The sequence below is a fragment of the Sceloporus occidentalis genome, unplaced genomic scaffold (assembly GCF_023333645.1).
Source record: "Sceloporus occidentalis isolate IW3139 unplaced genomic scaffold, rSceOcc1.0.p SCAF_8, whole genome shotgun sequence".
Taxonomy (NCBI): Eukaryota; Metazoa; Chordata; class Lepidosauria; order Squamata; family Phrynosomatidae; genus Sceloporus; species Sceloporus occidentalis.
Window position 1 is genome coordinate 24,088,001 of NW_028316988.1, and position 23,203 is coordinate 24,111,203.

Here is a 23,203-nt window from a genome sequence, read left to right on the forward strand (position 1 = left end):
CTAGAATCCTGTTTTCCATCCTGCTTTAAAAAAAACACAACAACAACTCTGTGCCACCAATGTGTTTATGTGCATGCATGCACATACATAGATATGCTCTTTCCTCCATGATAGAAATGTGCAGCCAAAAGGCAGCAGCGTTTGTCACTGTACCTGCTGGATGAAGGTTTCGCTTATGTGGAATATTCTGATTTTTAAAGGCAGATTTACTGCAAGGTGCAATGCGGGCGACTGTTCCCTCAGCAAGGAAGGATCATGGGCAGAAATAACCTCCAAAAAGCAACCTTTGCTGCCATTTCAATGTTTTCTTTTCAGCTGAGGAACACATGGATCATTGCTTTTAGCTTTTATAGGTACAGGAATAGTTTTCAACCAACTTGGATATGTACGTTTCTATACCACTGATCAGTGGACCCAACACTCTCTAAGCGATAATTACAGTTGGTATTACACCTTATATTGATTTCTGGGGCATTTTCTAGCAATTTGAGGACAAAGTGGGAAACTTTACCTCTGAAAGTGGCTGCTTTAGGGTCCCATTTTGTATGGAATTTGGTCCTTAAGGAATGTTAAAAAGATTGCTGCCAGTCAAACTTTTGCTTTGTTTTATATTGCAAAATCAACCATCTGAGCCTGGAAATAAATAAATAACAGATAAATAAAATGCCAGGTGCCTAATGGATTTTACCCCAAACCTCCCATGCACATTGCTTTGATGCATTTTAAACAATTTGAACTCAACAAAACAACAAACACAATTGTTACTCATTACAGCCCATAGAGTCTGGTGGCTCCCATGACAGGGATGGCGATGCTCCGCTCCGAGCTACAGCCCAAACCTGAAAGGACTGATGGCGATTGTTTAATGCGTTTTAATGCATTTAATGTTTAATGTCCTGAACTATATTTGGGGAGCAAGATGGTGTTCAATTCCTTTAATATTTGGCTTGAAACCGGGAGTGAATTCAGTTGACATTAAACCAGTTGACATTATGCTGAAGAAAGAATAAAGTCGCTTTATTTCATGTATTAAAAATAAACTGATAAATAATTATAACAATAAACAGATAATAACAAAAGAAAAACAAGTCTCCATTGACTTTTCTTATGGGTCAAGTGTTGCAATGCTTGCAAAACTTGTTATTTAACCCATATTTTTTGAAGGCGGTTAACCGTTCTTGTCACCCCCATAAATTAAAAAGGCCTCCTCTAATTATTAGACTGAATAAATTGAATAAATCCAAGGTGAATGGAGGCCTGCTTGTTTGCTTGGAGCAAAGCCAAGGCAGTAGGCCTCAAGATCCGTTTACCTTGGCAACGGTTGCCCAGGAACCGACTCTGCATTGCCTGGTGATGGTCGCCAAGAGGAATTGTTCTGCCCGGCTACGGCTGCCCAGCTGAGCCAAGGCCCAGAGGCAGCTCAGGTCTGGCATGGCCTCCACTTCGGTCATCCTCTCCCGGGAGGACGCTGCGGCCGGACCCTCGGCCACCTACACCTACTACAGCCAGCCCAGGACTCTGCCCGCAAGGAGGAAGTACCGGACCTCCCTGGACCCCAATGAGCCCCAGTGAGTGTACTTTATATACATTCCCCCTTGACCTAACGGTCCATAGGAGATGCTTCGGGGGGGGGGGGGGACTACAGGTCCCATGAGCCTGCTAGCCATGGCTAGAGGATTCAGAGAGGGGAATATAGGTCTCATAATCCTGCTGCCAACATAATCCTGCTAGCCATCAGTTAGGGGACTACAAATCTCACAGTCCTGTTAGCCAGCATGGCTAGGGGACTCAAGGAAAGGACTATAGGCCTCATAATTCTTTTAACCAGCATGGCTAGGGGATTCAGGAAAGAGACTATAGGTCCCATAATCCTGCTAGACAGCACTGCTAGGGGTAACTATAGGTCTCATAATCCCTTTAGTCAACTTGGTTAGAGGATTCAGAAAGGGAACTAGAGGTCCCATAATCCTGCTAGACAGCTCAGCTAAGGGATTCAATGAGAGGACTATTGGTTTCATAATTCTTTTAGCCATCTTGGCTAGGGCATTCAGAAAGGGAACTACAGGTCTCATAATTCTGCTAGCCAGAATGTCTAGGGGATTCAGGGAAGGCACTATAGATTCCATAATCCTGCGAGACAGCACAGCTAGGGGATTCAGGGGGGACTATAGGTCCCATAATCCTTTTTAGCCAGTACAGCTAGGGACCTCTCCCATCTTCTGAGGTCCCAGCTGATGGGTGAGATTTCCTAGTATCCTTCGTCATGGCAGAGGTTCCTTGGAGTTTTGCTAACATCTCTGTAATGATGAAACCTAAATACTACATTGAATCGTATTTCCCCCCTCTTCCATCTTGCCCCAAACCCTTAATTTTGTGTGTTGCACAGGGAGGAAGAACCGATTCGCTATGCCAACCTCATGTACGAGAGGAGAGTCGTCCGAGGGAACACATATGCCCTTCACGTTCTGCCCTGGGTAGGTTGGTGCTTGCATGGTGCCTTCCTTCATGGCACAACGGGGTTGACTAGGTGGCCCTTGGCGTCCCTTCCAGCTCTATTTTTCTTATCAGTCTTATACCTGATACGTTCTGTACTTCAGGGCATTGGCCATAAGAATGTTTTTGCTTCTGGCCAGCCTGAAGAAGAATAATGTTTCCTTCCTTCCTTCCTTCCTTCCTTCCTTCCTTCCTTCCTTCCCAGTCTGAAGAACCTGACCCCCTTGAGCTCCAGAGGCGACGGGAAGCCCATCGCAAAGCTCTGGCCAGGAAGCGAGCCAAAGAGCAACTCCGGACGCGGACTCCTGACCCCTTGGAGGGCCGGCGGCATGTGAATGTCCAAACAGGTCAGTTGCCCGCTTGAAAGCACTTAGACTTTACACCAGGAGGTGAAGGTGATGGGGCTGCATAAGATTCACAGGGGACTTTGGACAGATGCACCCACCCACCTCACCTACACAAAAAATTATATAATTTTTTTGCCCCCAATACCCTTAAACCTTGCAGGGGACAAAGGGGGCATTTTTGGATCTTCCTAGACCAGCTGGGGCTTTAGAGAACCTGTTATTTTAAAAATTGTGATATCGGTAATGTGAACATGGGTACCCAAAAAGAATCAGCATTTCCTGGGTTGCATTTCAGAATTGTATCTGGAAGAGCTCGCCGATCGCATCATCGAGGTGGATGTCGAGTGTCAGACGGATGCCTTCCTAGACAGGCCGGCCACTCCGCTGTTCATTCCTGCAAAGTCCGGCAGAGATGTGGCCACGCAGATATGGGAAGGAGAGGTATTACTTATTTATTCATTTGATTTATAGTCCGCTTTTCTCCCAAGTGGAACTCAAAGTGGCTTTGTTGTGTGCCTTCAAGTCATTTATGACTTAAAGTGACCCTGTCATGGGGTTTACTTGGAAAGATTTATTCAGAAGGGGTTTGCCCTTGCTGTCCTCTGAGGATGAGAGAGTGTGACTTGTCCAAGGTCAACAGTGGGTTTCCATGGCCGAGTGGGGATTTGAACCCTGGTCTCCCAATGTCCTAGTCCAACACTCAAAGTACGATACCATGCTGGCTCTCCAAAGTAACAATACAGTGGGCCCTTGGTATCCGCTGAGGTTTGGTTTCCGGATCCCCCATGGATACCAAAATCCGTGGATACTCAAATCCCATTAAATACAATGACATAGTAGAATGCTGTCCCTGATATAAAATGGCAAAATCAAGGTTTGCATTTTAGAATTTATATATTTTAAAAATATTTTGAAGCCATAGATGCTTGACTCCATGGATAAAAAAATCTGTCATACAGAGGACCAACTGTATGTACAATTTTTAAAGCTCTAAATGATATTCTATTAAAACACTACTTTTAAGACATTTTTTAAAAAAATAGAACAGTTAAAACACTTAAAATAAACATTACAATCTAAAAATTTGCTCACCGAGGCTGAAGACCTATTCAATCCCCTCCTTCTCTTCCTCGTCCGCCTGTTCCCAAACCTGCAGCTTTTCGATTTTGACATTGAAGTCCGCCCGATGCTGGAGGTCCTGGTGGGCAAAACCATTGAGCAAGCCCTGCTGGAGGTCATGGAGGAGGAAGAGCTGGCCAACATGCGGGCACATCAGTACGCCTACCTGGAGATGCGTTGTGCCGAACTTGCTGAGGTCCAGCGCCTTGAGGAACAAGAGAGGCGGCACCGAGAAGAAAAAGTAAGGCAATGGGCCAAAGAGGGAGCCAAGGGCTGCGGTGCAGAAAGGGAGACAGGCCATTAAAATCCATAGGGTACTTCAACAATGTGGACCACATTCTCTTAGGGCATTATGTGCCAAGGGGTCATGGATAGAGGGTGGGCTGGGCAAAAACTAGCAGAGGGTCAAATCAGAGCCAAAATTAGGCAAGCGACTCTTTCCTCATTCTTCAATTTCTCTCTTTCTCTGCATCAGTGAACACCGTCTCTCTCTTTCTGCCAGTGTGTCCCTTCTCTGGGGTGTCACTAGGGATGTGCGGAAATTACAGACCACACTGGGTGACACATCAGAGAGGGGTGTCAACTTGGTATGCTGGTGGGACGGTGCTACCTTCCAGGTCTGGTAGGTCTACTGGTTGGACAGGAGTCTTTCCAGCCCAGTCAGTGTTTCCTCTAGACCCAGAAAAGGCTGTTAAAGAGAGAAGAGGTATCCACACCAGGTGTGACATATATTAGGTATGCCACTGCCCCTTCTCCCACTGCAGTGTATACCCCTTCCCTCTCTTTCTGTTGGTTCTCTCACTGTGGTATACCTTCTTTTTCTCTTGTCTTTGATTAGCTCACCCCTTCCATCTCTCCCTCTCTCTCATCCTGTACAGAATGGCCATAAAGGCAGGCATCGGGGCAGAGTGCACCAAATCTGTCACCATGCCGGAGTGAAGCTGCATGCCCCACCACATGGCGGACGGTATCATGCTGCTCCTCTGGTGCTGCGTCCAGTAGACACAGCTTCAAAGGAACACCAACAAACTGTGGCACCGGCAATTATGGCGTCCTTTCAGCAGTGCAAAAAGGAGTTGCTTTTTGTGACTCCTTTTTGCACCATGGAAAGGCCAGATTGGGACTGAGGGATGTAGTTGCCGCGGCCCTCTTCCAGCCTGCAGCCGCCCTTCTGTCACCCTGCCCTAGCCCAGGCATTGAAATTACAGGCCCTGAAGGACACTTAAAATAAGAAAAGAGCAGCATGCCTTGCTTTTACAATGGAGAGTGGTGTTTGAATGCATGAGAAACAGACTCATGCGGGAGAAAGTGACATGTTTTGATTTGCTTTTGTTTGCCAAAACTCAGGCAGGCTCATTGCGCAGGACAGGAAAAGGTCTAAATACGTAAACAGAAAAATCTAAGCAAGTATCTAACAAACACTGTCTGTCTTTTTTTTTTTTTTGCACAGGAACGTCGTAAGAAGCAGCAGCTGGAAGTCCTGCAAAAGGAGAAGGAAACCTCGGAAAAGATCGCGGCCCGGGCTTTTGCTCAGCGTTACCTGTCGGACTTGATTCCTTCTGTTTTCGGGAGCCTCCGTGACAGTGGATATTTCTACGATCCCGTGGAAAGAGGTGTGTGTGGGAGGCTGCGGTTGACTTTCCATCAGGGGGTTGTAGGTTGTGAAGGTCCCAGTCCCATCTTTGTCTTCTAGGGTGGCTGCAATTTAGAAATTCAATAAATAAATAAATAAATAAATAAATAGCCAATGTGTCGAGCACTGGGGGGCTTATGTTGCTATTAATAATGCAAGTGTAAGGTATAAGTTATTGCTAATAATTGGATTGTTCATTCTTGCCTCACGCAGACATCGAGACAGGTTTCGTCCCATGGGTGATGGGGCAAGTTGAAGAAAACACGGAGAAGAAAGTTCTTGGCAGAACAGTGGCTGACAGTAAGTTAAATTCTGCTGCCTAGCAGTGTCAGGGAAGAGGAGGAGGAGGAGGGTGTTTTCTGGGGTCAAATGGAACTATGTGATTAACATCTGGCAGAAACTGATCATCAGATCATGATGGAGGACCTACAAATGCCTAGAAGGCAGTGCCTCCTCTCCTGACCATCTGAATCCTGACTTACTGGGCAGCAGTCTCCGCAAGCAACAGGGATCTGTTCTTCTGGCAATCATGCTGCAGCAGACTGATATTTCAATCCCCGCGTGAGCGATCTCCGGTGCAACAAACAGAAGCAGAATTTCTCCTTCCTGCTGGAAGAAGGGTTGAAACATCAATCTACTGCATCCCAATCGACAGGAGAATAGACCTCCGTCGCTTATAATGGTTGCCGCCAATGATTAAATCAGGACTGGGAGAGTTTTATGATCCCTACGTATTCCTACACTATTGAATACGCAGGGATTGTGAATACAAATCAATTATTATTGTGTACTGTATATAGTCATGTATAAATCTAGAAATTTTAGTCAAAAAAATGTCCCCCAAAAACCTGACTCGACCTATCCACAGGTCAATGTAAGTACTGTACTTTAACTCTTACATATATAAAAAAGGAACCATCCCCTTTCTCTGAATAGAGTGATAAAAGCCAAGAGCTTAGTCCATCCTGGGAGCACCAAAAAGAAGCATGGATCCTCTCTATCTACTCTCTCATCCATCCAGCCTTTAGGATGAGGACAAACAGTGATGCCTGCCAGAATTTTCTATGTTATTTGGCATCATTTTCCTTTGCATCATCCTTTACATCCTTGGTTACATGCCCCTAAGTTTTACCCTCATCCACTTATCATATCAAAACCCATCATTTTGGCCCCAAAACCTACATGAGGTTGACTTATAGTCAAGTATATACAGTAACTCTAGGTTACGCATTTGCAACTGTGATTGTGAATTCCAGCTACTAATAACAGTAACTTTTTTGCAGTCTTAATTCGCAACGTGATGGAGCTGAGGTTGGACTCCTTCGAACAGGGGGTGTTACTGATCCCTCGTGAACCAGAAGTCGTCCAACCTCCCGAACAGGTAGTCCAGCCCAAACCATCAGTCGAAGTGGTCATAGCTGAGTCCTCGGCTGAACCAGAACCTTCGGACCAGCCGGACGTTCCCAGTCAGCCAGAACCTTCAGACCAGACAGAAGTTCCTGGTCACCTGGAACCTTCAGACCAGACAGAAGCTTCCGGATACCTAGACGTTCCAGATCAGGGGCAAGTCCCAGTTGAACCGGATGTTGCTGAGAGGCTGGTAGTCCCGGATCAAGCCAAAGCTGAAGAAGGAGAGACGGAAATAAAAGACCCTGAAACACAATAATGGCTAGATGGATGAATCAGGTTAGAGAAAGAAAGTAGGGGGACATAAATCAATTAGGGCCTTCCACAATGTTACGAGATGTTCAAATGTCAGGAGAAAATTGCTCAAAATTGTCACTAGTCTGTTGTTCTTCCTGATGGGGAAACCATTTTTCCAACCTTCTGAATCCATTATTATAAATATTCTTTCACTTCCTAATTGAATGGGGTGAATGAGAAAGTCTAAGGGGGAAATGAGAACTGGCCCAGAGATTTTTTGACAGAGGGAGAGATGGATGGTATTTGAAATGTATTGCTTTTATGTTATTTTTTTGCATCTCCTTCCATAGGGATGGAAAGCATACTCATAATTAATAACAGCTGACCGTTTGATTTTTTTAAGATAAGGCAGCTTTTTCAGATTTCTTTTTCATTTCCTTTTTATAAAAGAGAAAGAGAGGGAGGGAGCGGCTCTTATGGGTTTCTACATTCCTTGCTTTTTCCCCCCTTGCTCTGTTTCTCCGTATTTGGTAAAATCGCTATAATATTTTTTTAAAGGAAAAATACCATTCCTCCTTCTTTATCTGCTGTTGTTTCTCCTGCCACGAGGTGTCACCAATGTCAATGGAGAAAAACAAGATAAAACTATTCCTGGCTTGCATTAAACTGTGTATCGTTTCCAGTCTGGTCTTTACGCAGGGTCCCATCCCAGAACCATTTTTCCATGTATTTTCTTACTTTTTCTGGCTTATCGATTTTCCTTGGCTTAATCAAGAGGAACAGGCTACACAATAATCAAACTCTGATTATTTAACTTTAGGACTAGCCATGAGCGGTTAAGAAAAGCATTAACTTACATGCCAGACGTTAACATTTTCACTTTGCCGGGAATGGACCTGTTTAACGATTTAATTTTTGTTGCATCTTTTCCAGGGAAGGTATCCAAGAAGATGTCAGATTGTCATGGAAAACAGGAGAAAAACGAAATTGAATCTAGTTTAGTCATGGTGGGCAAGTAATAAATCTAAAGCTACGGTTTTTCAAAAGATGTCCAAGGTCTATCCTCTTATTCCTCATTTTTTAAAAAACACAACCTGGCACCAAGAAGCTGCTGCTGCTAGTTTTCAACCATTGTCTGTAACAACTGTATAAAATATATGAATGTAAGTTTTAAAATGCACTAATTTCGGGGCAGAATCTGGCGGAAGTGAATTAATTGTTTCTCGGGTCTCAAGAATAGACCTTCGCTTGGGATGACGAAGTGCCTTCGATTTTAGCGAAACAAAGTTCTGAGTTTTAGAAAGTGTTCAGTCTTCTTTCCACAGTTAGTGTATCTCAGTTTAAAATGTTCTCTTTGTGTTTGTATGTTATGTTATCACCCTTTTATATGCATAGTACGTTTATACCACGATGTAGAGGTCATAGCTGGAATTCTTTACGGCAGTTACAAAACTGTAACCAAGAGTTGTGTCCTCTTGAACGTTATGTATTCACAATCCTTACATTACCTCTATTTTAGAGGCTATGGAGGGATCGTGGAAGTCCCTCGGCGTCCACTTTCCGAGCAGCAGCTGCTGTGATCGACGGGGATCCATTCCCCCATCGATCGATAAGCCGCTGATGGATGTTCCCAGCCAGCCCTTGTGCGAGTGATCACTAGTGCAAGGGGCAATTGTGACATGGACCTGGTTCTGCCGGAAAGTCACAGAAAGTCGGTTGCTACCAAAGCAACAGAGAGGAACAGATCCCCATCAATCACAGCAGCTGCTTCTTAGGGACTTCGGCTGGGATTTATGATGTGTAGCACAGTGATTTCCAAACTTTGGTCCTCCAGATCTTTTGGACTTCAGTCCCTAGAAACCCCAGCCATCTTGGCCAATGGTCTGGGATTCTGGGAGCTGAAGTCTTAAACACCTCGAAAGCCAGGGTTTGGGAATCATTGGCGTAGCACCATAATTACGGTATCCTTTCACCCGTAAATCCCATACAGGATTCTGCCCAAAATCCCAAAACACACAGGTTTTTCCCCTCTCCCTCTCTCTATAATCTGTAAAAGAAAATTGAGGTGATAAGTCTGATGCATTCATGACTTCCAGAGGGGAAAAGTGTCAGTGTTTTAAATCGTTCCTTGATATAAATTAATCACTGAGGAGGTAAACAGGACGGCTGGCGTTACATTCCCCTGATGCTGAACATTTTGTTTCAAAGGAATCCATGTTTTCCTTTGCAAAGGATTCCTTTTCTTTTGTTTCTCGGGGCTAAATGCAGAGAGCCGTAATAATCCTTAAAATAAGTAGTTATATGGAGTTCAACATGTTCTGTTTGTGGTTTGCCTGCTGGGATTGTTTATATGTGTAACTGTAACTATCGCTATAGCCATATATAGTTATAATTATAGCTGTATAGAACTATAGATATGGAAATTTAAGCTAATCAGAACTTTTAGGGGAAATTCCACTCGGGTTGCGTTATACGTCTGTTTTTATTCATGTGCCGTTAGATGGAATTTAACATGTTATATTTGTGGTTTGCTTCTTGGTTTTATATGTGTAACTTTTACTATAACCCGTAACCTTATATAGTTATGTAAATATGAATATTTAGGCTAATCAGAACTTTTAGGTGAAATTTCAGTGAGGTTGCATTCGAAGTCTGATTTTATTCATGACTTCAGCAAAGAGAAATGTGTTGTTTTAATTGTTCTTTGGTTGGCATAATGGGGAAATCACTGATTTGCACACACACTTGTGAGTGTGAATGTGTTTCCCTTCCCTCATTTGCTTTGAATACGCCACATTTTCATTTGAGTGCCACTCTTGTTGGCGATAAGAATATTCATTTCCTCGTTGGTCCCAAATTATTTCTATACAAATTCAACGTAATCCAGAAGAACGATGGGTTCAAGTACAGCTTTTTTTGAGGGGGATCCCCAATATGAGAAAAAAACATTGGTGGCAATGGGGGGCAAATACTGTGGGATAAACCAGCACTTGGAAAAGTTACTTTTGGGAGGCTACAGCTCCCAGAATAAGTCAGAATGGCTGAGAAAGTATTCTGGAAACTGTAGAGCAAAAATGTAATTTTTCTAAACTCTGGGAAAGATATACATCAGCATTGAGCCTATCTTGCAGTCTTGTGCAAATGTAAAAATCATAGAAATGTGGATTCACATTGCCACCACAAGTCTCTTTTCATGTCCCTTAAAGTTACTAATCCTAATTTACGGCAGTGTCTCCAAAACATCACCTCTTCAGTTCCATAAGATTTGGTGCAATTAATGTTGTTTCTAATTCTTCTGAAAAAGCACGTGGTGCACTGTGCTGCTTAAGAATATAAGCTTTGTTTCTCTCCAGTCTAACCCAATCCTTCCCCTGACATACCGGTTTTCTACATGTGAGAACTGTATTTATATTTCTCCCTTTCACGATGGAGTGACCAATGTGTGATCCTCACAAAACCTGCTTTCTGAAGGGATGCAATTCCAGCAGAGGAGGCTCTGCCGTTTTGCTCTGTCCAAATGTGTAGACTGACCTAATCCATTGTTAAACCTCTTCTTCCTTTGCGTTAAAATAACATTGTGTGTGTGTGTGTACCAAGAATAAAGCGGATACCACAACCACAGAAAAAAACTGTGTTGTTAAATATTTCTTCCTACCTGGGCAGGGAGGGAATGCTTTGAGTTTGCAAGGAACATTTCAATATTAATCTACCAGGAATGTACAGTTCTGTACAGATAATTTATTGTGATCAAGCCATTTATCGCCCCATGTTCTGCTTGGTCCGATGTGCCTCATTTCACTTGAGCACACAACCCAAAGCTTTGTTTTGGCGTTACGGCCAGACGGTAGTTAAAGTGCTGGATTGGGACTTGGGAGATCTAGTACACCATTCAGCCACAAAAACCACTGGGAGAACATGTTGTTTTTTCTCAGCCTGGCCTACCTGAAAAGTTTGTTGTGAAGATAAAGGCAAGAAACAGAGTCCCATGATCATGTACCAACTTAAGCTAACTAGAGGAGAGGGAGATAAAAATGCATTTAATAATAGTTTCATTATTATTATTACTATTATTGAAAAAAACATTTGTGGTTCCAGTAATGACAGACTTTCTGGGAACAGAGAGAACATCTGAATAATACAGTCGGCCCGCCTTATCCACGGATTTTTTTATCCATGAATTCAAGCATCCATGGCTTGAAAATATTCCAAATAATAATAACAATAATAATACAAATTCCAAATAGCAAACCTTCATTTTCCATTTTATATAAGGGACACCATTTTGCTGTGCCATTGTATTTAATGGGACTTGAGCATCCACTGATTTTGTTACCCACAGGGATAAGAATATGAATATGACTCGATCGTGATCAATGTCTCTGTCCGCCCGATTTTCCCTCAATTTTTATCCTACTGCATTTTTGTGTTTTTAAATTGTGATTATCCTATATTATAGTTTTATAATTGGGATGGTGGGTTGGGAAGAGATTAATTTTGAATTTTAATTGTATTTTTAATGTATTTTTACTGTTCTAACCCGCCTGGATTCCTTGTGATTGGGCAGGTTATAAATAAATCTGTTGTTGTTGTTGTTGTTGTTGTTGTTGTTGTTGTTATCCTGGAACCAAACCCCAGTGAGTAACAAGGTCCCACTGTATTGGTATTGATAGGCCCCACAATAGCACAATTTCTCCCCCAAAAGGACCCTGCTTGGAACAGATCACATTATCCAAAGATACCTAGACAGAATCTGAATTACTGGTGGTCCACAATCGCTTTGTAACATTCAGTAGACTATGGTCTAATCTGCATTGCAGAACTAATGCAGTCTGACATCGATTTAACGGAATGGTTCGGCCTCACAAAAATGAGCAGAAATTAAACCTTTCCATACAGAACAATGGTTGGCTATGGTCAGTGGACTTGTACCTTTCCTGGAACCAAATGACCCCAATATTATTAGCAATGGAGCAAGGAGAGTTCTTTGGAGGAAGGCTTCCTTTCCCAGCCCCTCTTGAGAGCATGCAAAACATTCTTGAAACCATTATATGCCTGCAAATTTAACCCTACTTTCTACTGCATTAAAAACAAGTACCATAGGGACTTTGCACCATGTACCAATTCCCAAGGAAATATAGCGGCCTTTGGGTGTCTGAGAAGACGTATGGGGTGACCACCCCTCCAAAGTTGCAATTCTCCCCATTCATCCTGCCATCCATTCTGCCAGCTGTGCCCTCTTTTGGGGTAGCTCCATTTTGTCCCACCTTCACTCCTGCTTCATTTTTCCCATCCAAACATAGCATTTTGGGCACATAGAGGAAGCTTGGTCCTGTTTGCATAGTTTGGGGAACTCTCCTAAAACAGGATGGGCCACACGGGGCTTTGAGGGCCTCCTGACCAAGCTCATGTCTGCCCCCATCATGGGCAAAAAATCAATTTAGAATGGGCGCTACCAGCTCTGGTTGGAAAATGGGGCCGGAGTGTAACCTCCCACTGTTGTCCCTTTCCCCATATTAAAGATTTCCAGTACTTTTGCAAATTGTGACTTCTTCTCCTTCCCAGCGTGCATTCATTCATTCTTACAGTTTGGACTAAAACCCAGCAGAGATTCACAGCCTCACTGACTTATCCATCTCTCTGGTGCCAGTTTGGAGGCTGAAATCGAGGGCTGGCAGGTATCCCTTATTCTAAGAGAGATCCCTGTTTGAGGGCCAGAAAACTTGTCCCTTTTTGGGCTGACAGGTATTGGTTATTATAAGGCAGCGGTTCTCAACCTGTGGGTTGTGATCCCTTTGGAGGTCGAACAACCCTTTCATCTAAGACCATTGGAAAACACATATTTCCGATGGTCTTAGGAACCAAAACGAAAATAATTTTATGGTTGGGGATCACCACAACATGAGGAATTGGATTAAAGGGTCACGGCATTAGGAAAGTTGAGAACCATTGTTATAAGGGACGTCCCCTATTTGAGGGTTAGAAAGCTTTTCCCTTTATACAGACTGAACAAGATGCCATGTGTGTGTGTGTGCGCACGCACATATGTAGTGCTGAAAGCACTCAGGAGCTCTAGAAAAGGTTTTTTGGATGGGGCTACATTTGGCTTTCTTTGGGAAAGTGGGGAGTGTTACAAAGGTGGTTTTGTGGGTCCCTCGTGAAGTTTTGGGGAATCCAGAAGGCAGCTTCATCTGTCTCTTTGGAGTTTATCAAACGGGAGGAATTTCTCTTAAATTCGAATGAAAAGAAAATGGGGCCAAAACACATTCACTTAAAGTAGCTAGTTTCACGCAATTACGTGAATACACATTGCATTCGAACTGGCTCCCCATTACCGAAAAATAGCATGCCGTTGCCCGAATTTGCGTGTGGTAGTCTATCACGCAATAACGTGAAACCCCGTGATTGCATTTGGACTGACTTCCCATTGCCCGAATTTGTGTGTAGTGGGTTATCACGCAATAACGTTAAACCCCATGATTGCGTTCAGATTGCCATTGGATTATACTTCCAGTTCCCCTTGTCTGATAAACTCCTTTAGCAAAGCATGGAGGTCTCCCTCCCTTCACTTCCCCTCCTGCATTTAGATGAACCTTTGCCAAACCATTGTGTCACAACACGATGTGTTGCATGCCCTAATATCCCAATGGCCCCACCTTGGTCTCAGAAGGGTGATAAAAGGAGCTCCCAAGAGCCAAACTGCAAACAGACACTTGCCACAAGAATCTCTCTGGAACAAAGAATCTTTTGACATCTCATCCATCATCAAAAAGAGGTATTTTCCCTCCCTCCTTCTCTCTCTTTCCTTCCCTCCTTGAGAACTCCTGGGTTCCTTTTGGATGGATGGGTAGCAAACACTGAGCATCTTCAGGCTCTACAGAATATAAACAGAGTCCACTATAAATACTCGGCTTTTTAGGGCAACCTTTGGGCATAATCGATTTCACCCAGATTGCACATGTGCTGCGGTTGCATTGGTGAGGGAAAAAATGGCTTTAACCAATTTTGCATGGCTCTCTAAACCAAAAAATGTGCTTTCCCACACTCTGTTTCAAATCCCAAAGAGTAGGTCAAATTGCTTTTTGTGGGTTTTTTGGGCTCTGTGGCCATGTTCTAAGAAGAGTTTATTTCTGACATTTCACCAGAATTTCTCTGAAGCTGGTGAAACGTCAGGAATAAACTCTTCTAGAACATGGCCACAGAGCCCAAAAAATCCACAAAAAACTATGGATACCGGCCATGAAAGCCTTTGACTTCACAGTAGGTCCAATTGTTCCAGTGCATTTAAGAAGAATTGTAATGAAGAATTCTCAAGCCTACCTGCTTTCTCTTTCTCTTCTCCAGCTGTCCATGATGGTTCTGCTCCGAAGACCTTTCCTTGGGTTGCTGGCCTCTGTGTGGATAATAGGTGCTGTTCTGTCTGCAGTAAAATGGTGAGATGGAGGAGGCAACCCTTTGTGCCTGAGGCTGTGAGGATGGGAGTGTGGCACGGCTGTCGGTTTACAGGCAGCCTTGGGAATATATGGGCAATGCAGAATGATAGCAATTTCATTCCGCTTATTTATTGTGTTGTGTGCCTTCAAGTCATTCCCGACTTATGGAGATGCTAAGGCGAACGTATCATGAAGGTTTAGGTTTCTTGGCCAGATTTGTTCAGAGAAGGTTTGCCATTGCCTTCCTCTGAGGCTGAGAGAGTGGGACTTGCCCAGGGTCACTCAGTGGGTTTACATGGCAGAGTGGGTCTCCAGAGTCGTATCCAATGCCCAAACCACTGCATTACACTGGTTCTCCATTTCCGACTTAGTCCTTCTCAAAATCACCACCAGAAGCAATGCCATGTCAGTGTTTTGAGGAAGACTCTAATGAAGCACAAATTTGGGAGGTCGCTGTGTTGTGGGTTTGCCAATTTTTGCACATTTGGGGGGGCTTCTGTGCAGTTTAGGAGGATCTGGGGAATTGGCTGGGATCCACAAAAGTGGAAATTAGGGGCCGCATGTAGCCCACGGACCAGATTTTCCCCAACTTTGCTTTAAACTAATAAATACACAGTGCTGTAGGCGTAGACATTTTCTTTCTTTGTTCCTCTGGTTCTTCCTCTTCTCTTTGCAGCTCTGAGAGCAGAGGTGAAACATCTTTCCTGGACAAACGTGACTTGACTCACTTGGGTGCCATTTTCGACAAGCGCGAAGCCCGTGCCTCTGGCATGTCGGATTTTCTCAGTGCGTCTGCCAACTTCTGGCACAAGAAACGGTCGCTTGGGGAGGCTCTGAGCCACGAGCGTCCGATAAGTGAACACTAAACGCTGTGGCTTAGGAACCCAGGGATTAATGGTGGTCAAAATGGCTGCAGTACTATCCTTGCAGATGGCGACGCTCCAGAACAGATATCCCAACTAAAATAAAATCAAGATTTCTATTAACATTCCCTTTATCCCCTGAGCTTTTTCTCTTCCTCCCCATTTTTTGGTCAATTAAAGAGATCTTCTCTACCCATTTCTCCCCACTGCACTTACTTGTTCTCATAAATGCCCCACTGCACATCACATTGTGGGTCTTTGTGGGCCAAGAGGCAATAGAGGGACCACAGAAGAAAATAGAGATATTTCTGGATAGTATGGAGTTCGGGGTATTTTTGGGACTAGGGTGGACATATTTTCATGTGTTTCCACACCTTCGGGTTTTTTTTCTGCATGGTTTTGGAGCAAAATATAACGAAAAATAACAATTAATTTTTTTTTAAATCTAAATATAAAATACCCCTTTGAGTGGGGGAGAGGTGATAGTGCAACACAATGGTGTGCAACAACTCTGCTATGAAGCAATACTATTTGGGGCTCTCTGGCTTAGGAGTTAAAACTGAGAGGGAGGACATGAGAGAAGTGTCTGAGTGATGAGGAGAAATCGGTCCAGGACCAGTTTTTCTCCTCTGTAAATGGCTTTATGCATTAAAATAAAAGATTAGAAGATTCAGGGTGGCTCAAAGGAAAGACTCCTTTTATTCCTCTCCCCATGGCTGAGTTGGGTGCAAACTCCCTTAGCATTTTGAACTCAGCTTGCAGCAAAGGAAGAAGGCTGAGGACAAAGGAGGAATGGCAGAGGAGGAGAGAGAAACCGTGACATTTTGAAAGCAGCTGAAAAAGTGGGAATGCAGAGGATTAATCAGGATAGTCCTTGCGAAAATAGGATAACTGAAACATATGCTCTTCTTATCATTTACCAATGCTATTATAAAAACGTGTGACTTGGTGCCGTTGATGAAGCTCTAATCCATGCAAGACTTTCAGCCTAGTTTCACTCCCGTTGTCCATTTCCTCCTCTTGTGAAAATCATTGCATCAAAGCTGCGCAAGCGAAGCCCTGCGCGAGGCAGGAGCAAAGATGACTGTACTCTCGCCAAGGGCCGTAAAAACCCCAGCATGGCTTCCCCTTCCAGTGTGGGAAAGGCTTCCGGAAAGATCTGCGGACAATGTGATTTCGGGGGAGCCGGGGAAAGGAAGGAGGAAGACGAGGGGACCACATGGAACCGTCACCATAGCAACCCCAAATCTGTTGACCACAAATGCTCCCCGCCATCGCTCGGAGGAAACCGGATCTCCGCCAGATAGATGAGAGAATTTCTCTCAGGGAGAAAGAAACTGGGGTTGATGGGACGTCTCCAATGGAGACTAGTTGACCCCTCACTACTTTCACTCGCTCTCGTTTCCCCCCCCTCCCCGTTTCAGCATCTGGTTTTGCCTCCTGTTATAATTTAGAAGAACACGATCCAGTCTGGCCTTCTTCCAGCATGACCCCTTCGCAGGGAATTGACATCCACACTTTGTTAAAATGAAGACAAAGTACTCTATCATCGGTAGCTTATCACCCTTGTCCACGCTTCCTGCACTTTTCTCTGTGCAAAGGACTGAAAGAACACCGGTCTCCCTTTGCTTCTCTCCTTCCTGAGATCAAAATCCTATATATTTTTACAATATTGCGATTTGGTCCCTTCCCACCAAGTAGATGGGATTTAGACTCCTGGCCAGTAACATAGTCATATGGAAATGTACCCTGATCAATGGGAGAACAGACTCGTCACCCGCAGAGCTGATGCTTTGTAAGTCACAAATGTGGGACTTTTATGACCTCTACGTATTCCTTTTGTTGTTGTTGTGTACCATCAAGTAATTTCTGACTTATGGCAAAACTTTAATGTGGTTTTCTTGGCAAGATTTGTTGCAGAGGTTTGTCATTGCCTTCTCTTGAGGCTGAGAGTGTGTGATTTGCCCAAGGGTGGGTTTCATAGCCAAGCTGGGAATCGAATCCTGGTCTCTGAAGCTGTAGTCCAACGCTCAAACCACTACACCACTCTGTCTCTCATTGAATACATAGGAATCATGAATACAAATCAGTTGTGAACATGTTAACTCTGGGTTGTGCATTTGTGACTGATAGTGAGCCACTGTCAGAGTCATCATAACCATCAAGGTTATGTTCTCAGTTCTTGAGATCGGTGGTGTGGATTCTGGGTATTACGTTCACCCGAAGTAATGTTTCAATGACGACTGGCACTCTCCATGGCTTGACCAGGACAAGGGTGACTTATATTGAGCTTCCAAGCTTCTGCTTGTGAATTTGTACACAATCGCTCTGGTTACCCAGGGATTTTCTCTCTGTGTTTGTGTGAAATGGGGATAGGTGTTAATAAACATCACACCCCAACTTGGAAAAAGAAGGCCCCCCTTCCATATGTCAAGTCTCTGGCTTGTAAATCTATGGCGGCTGAGCTGTCCAGCTTATGGAAGGGACTTAATTTCATTGTTTGGTACTTCAAAACCAGGAAACGAGATCCCCGCAAGGGAATGCAAAGGGGGGGAGGTTGTTAAAAAATTTGGGAACAAAACCTGCAATGCATCCAGAGGGACCACCACTTGGACTTCCACGTAATGAGCCTCCATTTCCTTCTCTTCCCTTCTTCAGCCATGAAAAGGGGGGCCCTTGTAGACAATGCAAACCAGCTGACGATTTCGGGGGGGGGCCACCAAAAAAAGAGACAAATCTGGACATCATTATGGACTCTGACTCTTCAAGTTTTGCAGCGGTTTGTCTCAACGTTGCTCCTCCACTCTGCCAACGGCGAAGAGTGAGACGAAACCCCCTTAAATCCTCCGATCCGTGAGGGATACGAAAATCCAAGGATTATTCATGGATTTTGCTTGGATTCAATGGATTTAAAATTATAACTCACAGTCTGTGGGCCATCTATTAAGGGGAAATAAACTTTATTCCTAGACCAGAGCTTGAAAAAACAATCACATTTTTTGTGTGGAGAGAGGGGTAACTTGTTCTTGCGACTTGTCAAAGTGTTTTAAAAGTAATTTATTGCCATTCCAACAGGTGCATTAATGAGGAAACTGGGGAGACGGAGGAACAGATCCCATTCCTTGATCAGAGCTTGGACAGTTACTCTTTTTTGGTTTCTCTTATTTCAAAAGCAATGTATACTTCTGCATGCACACACACACACACACACACACACACACAAAACCCCTCTGTACAAATTTTTCACAGAACACGTCCCGAATGGCGTCTAGTCTTTGAAAGCTGAGCAGTTTTCGAAGAGTTTCTCACAGCAGGGAGAACACTGCTAAAATTACTCAGTGCTTCCTTCAAGGAGGAGAAAAAAGGATTAGGTTCCTTGTTCTGAATTCTCCAAACTGGCCCCTAGACCTGCTAATAAGAATAGTAAGAACAATACCAAATTGGTCCCTAGATCCGCCTACTCTAGATGGTGTGTTTATGGGCTACGCTTTTGGTGATGGAAGAGTAGGACAAAATGTGCATGTGCAGAGTACCTTTCCATTCCCAGCTCCAATCTGATCCAGATGGTACAAATATTTCTGGGAAGTATGGGACGAATAGGGATGCCTCCATTTTACTTGGCGGGCTCCTTGTTTCGATGTTTTTGCCCTCCTAAGGATTCTGATGCTTTTTGTCTCTTCCCGTTTCTGCCTGGAGAAAGCGCATCTCCAATGATTTCCCCTATTAAAAAATCATAATAGTGCTCATAAAGAAAAAAGAAACTCTGTAACGGATTCCAAGAAACCCTCTCTGGAAGCAAAAACAACAACAGCAGCACATGGAAACCCATAACTTTCTTCTCTTGTCTCATTAGAGGAAGGTTTGTCAAAACACGGCAGCCAATCTTTCCCCCTTTCCAAATGCGCTGGACTTTGGCTGGTTATTTATGGAGACCCATTTCTTCCTTTCTCTTTTTTTCCATGCCTCGATGCCAATCAACGTGAATATTTTCAAACTTCATGGGTCTCTTTTTACGGTTCGTCATGGCAGAAGGGAGCCAAAGGGCAAGTGGAAACAAGTGGGAGCAAGTTTTTGAAGTTTTACCATGCGAGTGAGAGGGCCGGGAACGCCATGGGTGGGCCTCTGGAATAAATCGTTTCCCCTAAAATATTTTATATTTTATTTTACTTGCAGCAGCAGCTGCTGCTGTCTTACCCTAGATCCTTGATTGTTTGGGAGATGCAAGAAAACAACAACAACAAGGACCACCATCACCTTGAAAGCTTCCCCCTATGAGCTGGTCCTAAATCCATCTGACAATATTATTAATAACATCAGCCAGGCCTCTCACATCTGTTGGGAAGGGAGCGCTCTCTTTCTCTCCTTGCATCACTGCCCCAAAGCGCAGCCATGAAAGATGGGATCAGGAAGATGTATCCTCCCAAAGGTTTCCCACACACTTTTACAACTCATTTGTCATCCTTTCCCAGTTTCCCTGCCTTCGGGGAGATTCAGCAACGGCTGCAGGATGCAACCAGGGAGCCAGGTGCGCCAGGAATGCACCGGTCGCTGCCATTTCTCGGAGGGGAAGCATTGTTTCCACAATCTCATATTCCCTCCCAACATTTCACAGAGGATCCATTTCTCCCCCTTTGTCCTCAGCTTCTTCCCATTCCTGCAAATTGAGTTCAAAATGCAAGAAGAGTTTGCAATCGTTGGACTCAGAGGCGAGGAGAGCAGAGCCCAGTTGTCTCAGGCAAAAGCAAACTGTCTTAGCTTTTGCGGTTTTCCTTGTTCATAACTTTGGTCATCTTGACACCACAATCTGAAGTCGCTTGGACAGATACGTCCTGCTTTTCATCTGTGAAACGTGGGGTCACTTTGGCCCAAGAATTGTATGTCCAAAGCAAACCTGAGAAGTCGCCATTCACCTCTCTTTAGAAATTCACCATTTTTCTAAGGGGAACATTTAGAGTCATAGATTTAGAAGGTATCCTGAAGGGTCATCTAGACCAACAGTCATAGCTCCATACTATGGAATTGTGGAATTTGTAGTTTGTTGTGACATCAGAGGTCTCTGACAGAGAAGGTAAAATATCTCACAAACATACAAACCTCAGCATCCCATAGCAATGAAAGAGGTGCCAAGTTGCATTAATTCTGCAGTGGTAGATGTAGCCCTATAGACCTCTAGATTCGTTAAACTTCAATTCCCATCATCCCTGGGGAGTTGTAGCACCAGGTTCGGGGAGAGTGGAGTTATTTAAACAAGCCCGGGCCTCATTCTCACTTACAAATAAATCGGTTTGCAATCTGAATCGATGGATCGATTTGACAGCAGAGCATGGTTCACACTACATTTGCCCTGATCGCATTTTCCCCTGTAAAATAACCCACTTGTGGTTCATATTGACGGATGAATTGATTAAAAATGGACCTGAAGGGCAAATTTAAATCGATTCTGATCTGCATCTGATTCACACTTACGCAGAATCAATTTATCCAAAAAGATGCAGGAAAAAACAGTGTCAAAAAGACACGGAATAAATGGGTATAGCGCATGAGCCCCCTCTCCAAATTGCTTCAGCAATTTGGTTCAAGTGTGAACCATGCTCATTTAAACCAGTTCAAACTGATTTGTGATCCAGTTTAAAAGGTAGTGGGAATGAAGCCCTGGAAACCCTACAGACTTAAAAACCTTAGAGGGGATGAGTGTGGAGGACTCTAAACTTATTTCTACTTCTATATCAGCAATGAATGGAGCAAAGCTTAATATGGCATCCAAGGATTTAAATTTGCTTTCTTGTTTTATGGTCTCTTTCCCTCTTCTCTCTTTCATATATTGCTTGAAGAAAAAGAAAACCAAACCTGTTTCCAGCTGAGGTTGGAGTGAGTCTATAAAAGCCACTTGCAATGGAAAAGCTGCATTCCCCCCCCCCCCCCCCTTAAGCATGCCTCTGTAATTTATAGTATGTTTGCTGGCTCTCGGTGCAGAAAGCTTGTGGCCAGATGTCTTCATTCTTCTCCTTCTGGGGTCATTGCAATAGTCAGAGGCTGCAAAACGCAGGAAGATAAACACATCAAAGAGACACGGGTGCGTCTTTTGACAACATCTGTGTATTCCTGTCCATCACACCCACCTGACTGGACTCAGCTTTGTAGGCGGATAGGATTCCACCAAAACATCATCGCTTAAAAGTCAAAACATTTTGATTTTGCGAGCTGTGTGAGAAGTTGTAAGTCTGACAATGCATTGTGAAAAGCATGCTGGGAATATATATATATATATATATATATATATATATATATATATATATATGTTTATTATCATAAAGTCTTAAGAGTTGGAAGGGACCATAAGGACCAACTAGTCCAGCATTGCCCCATTTTTAAAAAAAACATTAAACTGGCATTTTGACTTTTTAAAATAAGGAATTAGAGGTAAATTAAAACCAGTAACCCACAATCCATAATTGGTAATCTGCAATCCACAACTCACATCTAGATTGCTCTACACCTCCATGTCACTTTTGTGCTCAAAATCGCCCAATGTTTCTTTGATGCCAGTCCCAATTTAAACAAACTTTTGTTTTATTTTAAGCACCATTAACTGTCTGCCTTCTTCCTTCTCCCTCCTGACTCCTTCTTCCTTGTCTGCCTTGTCTTCTTTTGGCTTGCAAACCAGGAAGCTGCAATTGCAAATGGGTCACGGGTGACTAGGTGCTTTACTTCCAAAACACACAATACCAAGTTAATGGGAAACAAAAGTTAAACTTTTCAAGATCCGGTTGTCTTGAAAATCCCTGACGGATGCTAGGAAGCAGCTGAGGCCTTATATCTGATCTCATCCCATTTTAAACCCAATGGTCCTGCCTAGGCAATAAATATACAAATGATAACACTAATCTTTTCTAAGATTCCTGCTCAGTAAAAGAAGGGAGAGAAGTATTGGTCAACTCAAAAAAGAGCAGAGAGGAATGAAAACAGTTTCAAAGCAGGGATTTCCTAATAAAACACTTCCAGGAAAGAAGGATAGATAGGTAGACAAAGGGATGGATGGATGGATGGATGGATGGATGGATGGATGGATGGATGGATGGATGGATGGGACAGACAGATGGACAGATTACATACCTGTAACTGTATTTCTTTGAGTTGTCATCTCACAAATGGGTTCTATCTGCTCAAGCGCACATATAACCGATTTGTGTGATTCTCAGAAACCACAAAGAAGATAGACAGATAGACAGACAAATTTAGATCAGACCTTAGCACTGCATAAATCCTGAAACTTTAGCACCACCTCTCCAAAAGCCACAAACAAAGATTGTGATTTAAGACTGACATAAAACATGGCTAGGAAGGAAGGAAGGACAGACAGACAGATCCAGACGAGATCTTAACACTTAACATCTTAACACTGCAGAAATACTGAAGAAGGCAGACATATGTGAGGAAGATCAGTGAATTGCAACCTTAACCTCTCCAAAAGTCGCAAATCAGGATTGTGGTTTCTGACTGGCGTGGGACAGATAAATGGGGTCTGTTTCTGGTCAATTAGACCACTCGCTTTCCAACCTTGGCCTGTTTTCCCTCCCTTAAAACCACCACCAGGAAATGGAAATCGTTCTCCAATTTGTGACGGGCAAGGCATCCAAGAAGAGATCTAATATAGCCGATTATCGCGCAGGGCGT

The 23,203-nt window shown here is 43.6% G+C and overlaps 1 protein-coding gene across 1 annotated transcript; it reads left to right on the forward strand.

The window, feature by feature from the left end:
• The first annotated feature begins 182 nt into the window (after positions 1–182).
• On the forward strand, positions 183–11,704 carry LOC149308292 (radial spoke head protein 3 homolog B-like). Its single transcript, XM_089535469.1, has 9 exons — positions 183–1,568; positions 2,387–2,474; positions 2,699–2,840; positions 3,136–3,281; positions 3,997–4,200; positions 5,410–5,572; positions 5,806–5,892; positions 6,876–7,278; positions 8,170–11,704. Exons 1-8 carry the CDS (start codon positions 1,432–1,434, stop codon positions 7,256–7,258), a joined length of 1,350 nt encoding a protein of 449 aa, XP_089391595.1. The 5' UTR covers positions 183–1,431; the 3' UTR covers positions 7,259–7,278; positions 8,170–11,704.
• The last annotated feature ends 11,499 nt before the right edge of the window (positions 11,705–23,203 follow it).